The following is a 10,618-nucleotide window of genomic DNA, read 5'->3' on the forward strand; positions in this document are numbered from 1 at the left end:
TGTGCAGAAGCAGCAGGTGTGTATGCCACAGTGCTTCTGGAACAGGGGTCAATCTGTAGACAGCAGGATCTTATGTCATTACTTTATTTCAGGTTTCCTGTTTACCAAACACTTTGTCACAAAAAACAGGGTTAACTAGTGAAATGAATATCTCACATTTAAGATATACGTGGAAGAGCTGAATTTGACTGTTTTTTTTTATGCTTTGTAATTGGACATTAAATAAATCTCAAAAAATGGAACCCAAATTTAAAGTTAGAATGCAGTGATATTTGCAGTACACATATATTTAAGAGACTTTCATGCTCTTGTGCCCAAACACTACTACTGAGCATAGTATAGTAACGCAAATATATAAAATAGGACTCCGCTCATTGTGGATCTCAGTTGTTTTGAAGTTCTGTAGCCTACATTGTCTAACCACATAAACAAAATAGACTAATAGTTCAGATTCAGATCATAGATGACTAAATAGATGAATAAATTAGTCATTGCTTTATATGCTGTAGCTATACGTCTTTGGAGTAAAGGTTACAGATTTTGATTGCACACATTTAAAGGGTGTTTAGCAGAAGATGGAAAGATTTCTCAAAAGCCACATCCTCTCAAAAGTTAGGATGGTAGTTTTGGTGACAGCAGTAACCAGTAGCCGGAAATAACCTTTTAAATTTCTGTTCATTAAATGTAGAAAGTCTCTGATAGTATTTTAAACACTACCAATACCATTTATCTTATTTTATTATTACTTTGTCCTTTGTCATCGATGTCATATGTATTACTGGGAATATACATCCTCAGTACAAATAAATATATACAAAACATTTAGAAAAAGTCATAAACAGTGAAGAACAAAATAATGGAATGCAACCTGTATTCTCAACCTTTCCCACAAATGTGACCCTGGACCACAAAACCAGTCATAAGTCGCACGGGTATGTTTGTAGCGACAGCCAACAATACATGGGTCAAAATTATCCATTTTTCTTTTAGGCCAAAAATCATTAGGATATTAAGTAAAGATCATGTTCCATGATTGATAATTTGTAAATTTCCTACCGTAAATATATCAAAAATGTATTTTTGTGAATGGATATGCGTTGCTAAGGACTTCATTTGGACAACTTTAAAGGCGATTTTCTCAATATTTTTTTTTGCACCCTCAGATTCCAGATTTTCAAATTGTTGTATTTCAGCCAAATATTGTCCTATTCTAACAAACCATACATCAACGGAAAGCTTATTTATTCAGATAATGTATAAATCTCAATTTAAAAAAATTGACCCTCATGACTGGTTTTGTGGTTCATGGTCACAAATATGTTACTACTTGTCAGATTTAGCTACTGTAGTTAAGTACAACCACAAAGCAGGCATTCGTGTTCTTTGATTCATCAAAATCTTGTTTTAAGGCTTTGTAACATATGCCTACAGGTGCATATGGGATGTATCAAACTAAACAGGGAAGTCTTTCAAAAGCTTGCAGATGTAATTTTCATCTTCTAACAATAGAACGAAGAACTGCGCACTTTCACAACTGCTGTTACACCCAACAGTGCTGCAAACCGCACGAAAAAGAATCAAAATAGCACATTTTATTAAACTGTTGAAAGATCTGTGCATATCCACTAAAATTTGACCATTCCAATTCACATATAAAACTATATACTTAAGCAGGATTCTTCTTGTTAATACATGCACATAAATGTTTTTAAAAAAAATAAATAAAAAATAACAATAAAATATATATAAATCATTTTCTCTTTTTTCTTCTCTACTGATGTTCTTGCTAGTTGTGTCACAGTTTAGTAACCAAATGAAATTATTAAAGTAACTTTTAATAAAGGTTATTAAGTCCTGATGAGTTTGATCTTTCTGAAACCACAGCTGAACACGTGTAGGTTGGCAATTAACATGTGACAGCGAGAGGTCCTCACTCAAATGAGAACTACTGAGAAAAATGAAAAAAAAAAATTGGGCAGATCTCAATCAGCAGTACAGGAAAGTCGTCATGGTTACAAAAGCAGGCTGGAAACAGTATTTCATCGCTCAGTTGGAGTGTGTTAGAAAACGTGGTTAATGCCGGACCAGGAGGTGCCACTTTTGACACTGCCATGATCAGACACTTGACATAACAAAAACACAAAAACTGGGGCAAAAGAAAGTGTTGGTAAGTACATATGCTTTTATAATAATCTTTGAGAAGGACTCATTTAAACTTTTTTATGCTTCACACAAATAGTACTTTAGGCAAAAATCATGCATATTCTAGGAGACAGTTCACCAGAGAGTTCATAAATCTCTTTAAATATTTTGAAGCGGTTTTCATCTTTTTTTTTTGGCTTCAGACAGTGTGTGTATATACATATATATATATATAAATATATATATATATATATATAAATTCAGCTTGCATAATTTAAGTAAAAACATAAATGTGAATACAAATGATCATAATCTGAAATATCCATTCTAGTTTGCTGTGTTCCATGTTGCTTCAGATCATGTGTGGATGTATAAGTGGATGAAAAGATTCTACTTCTGACTCATACTGCAAATCGTGATTAAATCTATGAATAGCAATGTTTGCCACTATACAGTGAAACAATTATGAATTATTGCAACATGCTAAAGCAGTATATTAATTAAAAAAAAAGCAAAACTTTAATTTGGGCTACTATTAAAATTTTGATTAAGGATAAGTATTGTTCCTCAAAATCTCTTTCAAAAAGCAGTAATTGGCTTTGCAGAAGTATACCATTACACAATCACCGTTACCCCATCACAGAGAATTGTTTTCTACCCATTAACGTTTTTCTTGCAGTCAAGGTCTTTGTGAGGCCAGTTGTAGGACTGACAGGAAACACCTTTTGCTCGTCTGGTCCTCTATTCTTCGGATTTGCGCTGATGACTGACATAAAACTTCCATGCCATTCACAACGGTATCACAAACTTCCGTACATACACGTAAAAATAATTTGACCCGTTCATAAAATGAACGTTGTAATGACTTCGGGGGCGAGTGATTGCTTTGAAACCGCAGGTGGCTTGTGGCATTTCTTTTTCTACTATCAAGTGTACCCGTTACAAAAAAGGACGCAAATGTGTGGCACTTCCTTAGTGAAACAACACCATGCAACCTGATACAAACATTTATTGTGTTCTCTCAGTTCTGTAGTAACGCATGTGTTTTCCCTTCTTCAGATTTCGTAACTGACTGTATGAAGATGGTAGCAGCTACAAACTCAACTCACAATGACTCTGACATTTGTACCAATCTGTACGACCATCGTAGTTGGGCACAGTATTTCTTGCCAGCAATATATTCTTTGATTTGCATTGTGGGACTGCTGGGCAATTTGTTGGCTTTCCATGTCATTTGGCCTAATTTAAAAAAAATCAACTCCACAACACTGTACTCAGCCAACCTGGTGGTGTCAGACATCTTGTTTTCGTTCGCTCTGCCCTTGCGTGTGGTTTACTATGCTTTGGGATTTCACTGGCCAATGGGGGAGGGTTTCTGTAAGGCTGTGGCGCTGCTGTTCTACATCAACATGTACGCCGGCGTCAACTTCATGACTTGTTTGAGCGTGGACCGTTTCATTGCAGTGGTGCTGCCGCTGCGCTTCTCCCGCTTCCGGAAGGTTCAGAAGGTGCGGTACATCTGTGTGGCCGTATGGGCCGTGGTGTTGATGCAGACGCTGCCTTTGCTGTCAATGCCCATGACGAACAACGAGCAAAGTGGTCACATAACATGTATGGAGTATCCCAACTTCGAGAAAATCGACAACCTGCCCGTCATGCTCATCGGTGCTGTGTTGCTCGGCTTCGGCTTCCCTGTGATCACCATCCTGGTGTGTTATTCGGCACTGTGCTCCAAGCTCCGCCTCCTGGCCAGGTCCAATAAACTGACAGAGAAGTCGGGTCGCAGTCGCAAGGCCATCGGTGTGATTTGCACAGTCATTCTCGTGTTTGTGGTGTGCTACAGTCCATATCACATCGACCTCCTGCAGTACATGATCAGAAAGCTGCGGTACAAGCCAGACTGCTCAGAACTGCATGACTTTCAAATCTCCCTTCACATCACCGTCTGCATGATGAATCTCAATTCATGCCTCGACCCTTTCATCTACTTCTTCGCCTGCAAAGGATACAAGAAGAAGGTACTCAGACTGCTCAGACAGCAAGTCAGCATGTCCTTCTCAAGCGTGGTCAGGACCTCTCCTGAAGGCTCCTCCAAAGACGTGTTTGGGAACGACAAAATCCAAATGAGCTCCAGAAGCAATCAGAGAGAGAGGAGCAGTGTGCTATTGAGCGACTAATGGCAGCAATGTTTTTGAACTATAAACAAGAACAAGAAATGCAGTGACTGTATGAGACTCACAACAACAACAACAACAAATTTCTTACCTCTGGATTATTTTACGTTTCAAGCTATTAGTTCTCAGTCGGTAGTTAATATTTTCAGATGCTGTTCAAAGATTATTGCATCTTAGTTCATTTAAATGACAGAATCTGTTCTGGAGTTTTTTAATTGATCTTTTGAATAATAAAGAAAACAGCTGAAATGACAAAAACACATGCAGTGAAATGATAAGCTACAGAACTCGTAAAGTACCAAGAAAGTGTAAACCCAGTGACTCAAATATGTGATTCCACAGAATGAGATTCCAGTCACAAACAGATTAAGATTTAATCAGTGATTTATTCAGTGATGTTTTATCTTTACAATCAGTCACTGAGTCATTTACTCTTTTTTCTCACTGACGTCTTTAAAGGTATGTGATGGTTTTGTGATTTTACCTGAGTTTAAAGAGAAGAGCACAAGCAAGTAGTATTATAGTGTGGGTTGAGACAGAACATAGAAGAGAACTATCATAACATAACCCTCTAGAAAGCTGTAGTGAGCTATCTTATTAGAAAGAGTCACATATGTACCTCAATGGTTCCTCATTAGTGCCTCAGAATGATAAACTTGATAATCACACTGACAAACAACTGTCATCATCCATCCTAAAAAAATGCTGGTTTGAAAAAACCCTAAATTGGGTTGAAAATGGAAAAACCCAGCAATTGGGTTGTTTTGTTCAACTATTGTTTGAAAATGATTGCTTGCTTAAAGTAAACCCAAAGTATGTTGTAAATTAACATTTATTAATATGTTTAATAAATAAACATGTATTAATAAGTTTAATGAATAAAAAACAATAAACATTAATTAAATTGCTTATTAATAAATGTTGACCTTCTGATTATTATTGTTGCCTCTAGTAATTATGTGTCTGACTTTTAATTTCCAACCTATTTTGGATTCATTTTATTTCAGCCATATAGTAATTTCTAAACAATAGTTGGGTTAAATAAAACAGCCCAGCATGTTGGTCAAACATTTCACCCAACTGCTGGGCTAAAACAACCCAGTTGCTGTGTTTTTCCACTTTCAACCTAACTTGGGTTGTTTTTAACTCAGCATTTTTTAGTGTGACACATCTACTAACTAACCAAATGAGCTTGACTATACTAACTGAAAATTCAACATGGATGGTTTATTATTTAATTGTTATTTAATTTTGACCAAAACTGTAATAATTATTTTAAGACAAATGTACCTACTAAAGCACCATGCAGTATCTCTGTGGTCCACAAGAGGGTGCACAGGGTATAAACCACTGTCCTAGTTCTGGTAACAAGTTAAAAAAAAAAAAAAAATCAGAAAAACATGTTTCATTTCAAACATTTTGTTTCAGTGGCTATTAGCAAAGCAGTAATCTTTCTGCAACAATCAAATTGAAAATATCTACTGGTTAATGGATAAGTTATGAAATATACCCTGGTGAAATAAAAAATCTTACACTAGCCTAGTTTATTAGTAGTAGTATTTTAGGAATGCCCTCTTTACAAGCCTCTTTGTAATGGAAAAAACATTCTACCCTTCTGCTGGTTCTGGCTGGCCAACCCTTTCAGCTTGTTTCAGATTGGTTTTAGGTACCAGACAGTTCCCGGTTCTTTAACCGCATAGGACCTGCAAAGAGCAAACCACATCTTTTAGCAGAGTAGAATGTTTTTTACTCACATAGCTAACAGCTCAAATAAAAATAATAATAATAATAAAGCACAAACATCTACCTATCTTATGCGATGGATGTAGCAGATAATAATCCTGGAGACAAAGTGTACATACAATTCACATAGAGAGACTAGTTCGATGTTTTCTTTTTTCTTCTTGACCAAGATCTTACAGCCATGTAAAGTTTGAATTCAGTGCAACTACAACAAAGAGCCATGAGAGGGAGATATAACAAAGCAAAAAGTGAAGCTCATGACTAGTACAACAGATGTCACTTTAAAAATTATTGCTTGCTTAAAAGTTTATGCATGTTCATTTTATGCCATCCATATAGTAATTTCTAAACAATAGTTGGGTTAAATAAAACTGCCCAGCATGTTGGTCAAACATTTAACCCAACTGCTGGGTTAAAACACTTCTTCCTCTTCGCACAGGGAACTATATTGGCATTTTAGTGTTCAGTTAGTTCATGGTGAAAAACAAGTGCTAGAGACAAGGGGAGATTAATTTGCTTGTTACCCTAAATTAAAATTCTTACATTTCTGCCCTTCAGAAAGGCACTAGAATGTACAATTGTAGAAAATGTTTACTTCAGACTTATTGTGATTGGTTAGCTGACTGAAAGTTGTTAGCATTTCATCAAAATAATTTGTCTGAAAACTGGCAAATAATTTATTTTCAGAAGGGATGTGAAAGACTGAATCAGTGACACCACAGACAAAAACAGGAAGAAGTTTGAAGACCAATATGTGGTTTCTTGACAAAGACCCCAGAGAAGCAGAAGAGCAGATGCAGGGGGAATTGTGGTTAGCTAAACTTTGCTAAAATGGACGGAAGTTGCTGTGTTTCCTTTTTACAGGAAAAGGAACAGTTTGTAAACTTGATAGAAAAACTTTTTACACTGAAGGCCTGTTACTGTATTTGTTAATCTTTGTAAACGTTAGTTAAAGGTGCAATGTGTAATTTTTAGAACTTACATAATGAACCGTTATGTTTTTATTACCTTAGAATGAGCCATCTCTTCCTACACCGTGGGTCCCCTTACATGTTAAGTCGCCATTTTGCGCTGGCATGTAGCCCTAAATGGGTACTGGAGTGGCTACTCTCTGCTGTCTCAGACGACGTCATCCTTGTCCTGTGTTAGCCACCATAGCTTCTCCATATTGCAATTCGCAACCTCACAGCTAGATGCCGCTAAAATTTACACACTGCACACTGCCACTCAAGTTAATACACATCATATTAAACCATCTTAGAATGTCATGATAATATCATATTTCTTTTTGAACCTTACAGTATTATGTGAAATTGTCAAAGAGCATACATTTCAAAAGACAAATTACATTCAAGTTATATTATGAAGTTATATTCAATGCAGTATCCAGATGAAATGTTCAGTTCAGTTGAGTTCAGTTATATTATGTCATCTACACTGAGGTCATGACCTGTCTTATAATGGCTGTATTTATATTACCTGTTTAACTATGGTTATGATGAGATCTTGTACCAATTACCAAAATCCGATATTAAAACGTGATATTTCTCATCGAGGTGAACAGCTGCCTCGCAATATCAGCAGTGATTTTGAGTTTAATGTGGGTATAATATCAGTCATAAATTAATCATTAAAAAAATTGTAATTATTCATAAAAACGGCATATAAATTCATTAGTTTCATAAAACTTTAAAAAGTTTAATGAAACTTCAATTCAACTACCAATAATGAGGCATCTATGTATATATTTCTATGGAAGTAGCCTTCTTCTCTGGCTAACTTGAAGGGGGCGGCACCCCAGCGCCCCCTATGGACCAGCCACCGCTGATGATTACTTGATTAAAGGGTTAGTTTACCTAAAAATGAAATTTCTGTCATTAATGACTCACCCTCATGTCGGTCCACACCCGTAAGACCTTTGTTTATCTTCGGAACACAAATTAAGATATTTTTGATGAAATCCGAGGGTATCTGACCCACACATAGGCAGCAACGTCACTGCACCTTTTGACGTCCGAAAATGTAGTTAAAAACATGGTTAAAATAGTCCACGTGACTACAGTGGTTCAACCTTATGTTATGAAGTGACAATAGGGATGTGACAGTGAGAAAATTTTCCCACCGGTTAATTGACATGTGACAACACTGGTAATACCGGTGTCACTGGGGGGCGGGGCCTCTACCTCTTTTTTTTTTTTTAACCGCTTGTGGGGCCTTTCACATATTGCCTCTAAAAACGCGTGGAAAGCGCGGCCATGTCGCTTTCTCCTTGTTTCCAAAGGGCTTGCGCTCCCGTGGCGTCTGTCATTGATATGCAACCATGAACTGCGCTTTCCGCGAAAAGGAATGTTTTTGACATGAAAAATAAAAACCTGCCCTGTACAGCTATGATCAGCTGTTCGGCTGAGCTTTTGATGTTGTTACAGAAAGGCCGACTTTCACTTTCAAATTAACAGCAATTGCTTGAATGGTGGGTTACTCTTACTGAAAACACTCTAGAAAACAGGACAGTTTGGCATAATTTGTGTGTGTTACGGTTCGTTAAGAGCAGAAGAGAACTCGATACTGGCACGCGCGTTGTGTGTGTGTGTGTGTGTGTCACATAGGCAGGACGTTCACAGACAGCGCGTTCTCTTTTGCCTTGTCGCGCTTGAATGGTTTAAAAGCATTAGCATGAATAAGAGCTTGATCATATAACGCAGAAAACGAAACGGATACTCCATTAATTGCATTAAATGCAAATATTTTTAACGCATAAAGTGGGGGAAAAAAATTAACCTCGGTGCCGCGGTGGGCAAGTGATGAAACCGGTGTTGCGACTAAACACCGGTAACACCGACTACCGTAGCAAGCCTAAGTGACAAGAATACTTTTTGTGCGCAAAAACAAAACAAAAATAACGACTTTATTCAACAATTTGAACCGTTGTCATACGTAGTGAACTCAGTGCAGGCTTCTTTGTTTACATCCAAATGCCAGCTTATTATTGGCCGGATCCTGTGTCAGCATCACATGCAGCTTCGACCAATACTGAGATGGCGTTCAGTCGTAAACAAGGAAGCCTGCACTGAGTTCACTACGTATGACAACGGTTCAAATTGTTGAATAAAGTCGTTATTTTTGTTTTGTTTTTGCGCACAAAAAGTATTCTCGTCACTTCATGATATTAAGGTTGAACCACTGTAGTTACATGGACTATTTTATTTTATCTTTCTGGACGTCAAAAGGTAGAATGACATTGCTGCCTATGTGTGGATCAGATATCCTCGGATTTCATCAAAAATATCTTAATTTGTGTTCCGAAGATGAACGAAGGTCTTACAGGTGTGGAACGACATGAGGGTGAATAATTAATGACAGAAATTTCATTTTTGGGTGAACTAACCCTTTAATTGTAAAAGGGTTAGTTCTGATTACTCAATTACCAAAATAATTGTCAATGGCAGCACTAGATTAGTTAAAATATTTAAAATTGCACCTGCATTGTTTTCCATTTTGTGACTTTCAGTCAAAGAAAATAAATATTTTTCCAGTCATATATTTTGTCATTGAGGTTTCTTAATAATGGTGTCTTATTCTTGTGAACCCAATATTGTGTCTCTCGTGAGCTAATTATATATTGTCACACCCCTACTGTTTACCCATTTACCTCTATCTCTTAAGATTACAGGAATGTACCAACTTAACAACTCAACAAAAAATATGAACATAGTGTTTCAGTTTTGTAGTGCTCAAGACCAGACTCGGTCTCAAGTCCAAGACCATATTAGGACAAACATCTAGACCATGTACTGTTATTGGTCTTGACTCAGACTCAACCTTATTAGGTCTCAGGCTGGATTTGAAAGAGCCAGCCTTTACTATAAAATGAGATTAAGTCATTATTCTGGTGTTACTTCTCTAGATCTATAATATTCACTTCTCTAGAATCTACAGTATAATACTATGTATGCCACTGGCATATGGAATCATTTAGACTAAATATAAAACCATTGTCTCACTTGTCTCACTATTGTAGTTTTCAGCTTATAAGGCCTGTTGGGAGTCTAATTTGCATTGACCAGATTCGATACAGTGATGCAAGTACACTTATAATGGTAAGAGTGCTTCATAACCTACCCTTTCTGGTTATAAATATTACAATATTTGCAATTACTAAAATTGCATCCAGAAATGAAGGTCAACTTATACAAAAGCATCCTAATTCCCTGTTTTTATTTTCCTATATGTGATGAACTCTGTAATTGCTTATACTTATCTAATATATCCAATACATTCCTCCATGATGCTAATCATCATATCTGTGCACAGGCTGACAAAACTGTAACTGACAAAAAAAAAAAAGAAAGTATATTTTCGCTATAGTACTTTATAGGTCTCGTAGGTCTTCCTTCCCTTTTTTTGTAATATGGAGGAACTGAAAAAATCAACTATGTGCACTCAGAGACCAAACAGACGTTCCTCATTTCACAGGCCTTAAGTTAATTTCTCTTTCACAACAATCTTTACCAAAAATCCCAAGGTTTCGACTATAGATATGTTAACAGACTGTTGTTTGT

At 36.6% G+C, this 10,618-nt stretch overlaps 2 protein-coding genes and 1 long non-coding RNA gene across 11 annotated transcripts in view; 1 reads left to right on the forward strand and 2 right to left on the reverse strand.

Moving 5' to 3' along the window:
• The window catches only part of dachd (dachshund d), a 181,155-nt gene that overhangs the window by 14,642 nt on the left and 155,895 nt on the right, over nucleotides 1-10,618 (reverse strand). The window lies entirely within an intron of this gene.
• gpr183a (G protein-coupled receptor 183a) lies at nucleotides 1,984-5,252 on the forward strand. Of its 2 annotated transcripts, XM_051904716.1 has the most exons (3): nucleotides 2,048-2,167; nucleotides 2,822-2,939; nucleotides 3,202-5,252. In XM_051904716.1, the coding sequence occupies exon 3, from the start codon at nucleotides 3,219-3,221 to the stop codon at nucleotides 4,317-4,319; it is 1,101 nt and encodes a 366-aa protein (XP_051760676.1). In that variant the 5' UTR covers nucleotides 2,048-2,167; nucleotides 2,822-2,939; nucleotides 3,202-3,218; the 3' UTR covers nucleotides 4,320-5,252. The 2 variants fall into 2 exon arrangements, with proteins under 2 accessions (XP_051760675.1, XP_051760676.1); XM_051904715.1 differs by lacking the exon at nucleotides 2,822-2,939 and having other exon boundaries at nucleotides 1,984-2,167.
• On the reverse strand, nucleotides 5,682-9,141 carry LOC127518288 (uncharacterized). The gene is made up of 2 exons (XR_007931519.1): nucleotides 6,124-9,141; nucleotides 5,682-6,019 (listed from the first exon to the last, which is right to left on the reverse strand). It is a non-coding gene; the product is annotated as an uncharacterized LOC127518288 (long non-coding RNA).

Source organism: Ctenopharyngodon idella, chromosome 9 (assembly GCF_019924925.1).
Source record: "Ctenopharyngodon idella isolate HZGC_01 chromosome 9, HZGC01, whole genome shotgun sequence".
In the NCBI taxonomy this organism is placed as follows: Eukaryota; Metazoa; Chordata; class Actinopteri; order Cypriniformes; family Xenocyprididae; genus Ctenopharyngodon; species Ctenopharyngodon idella.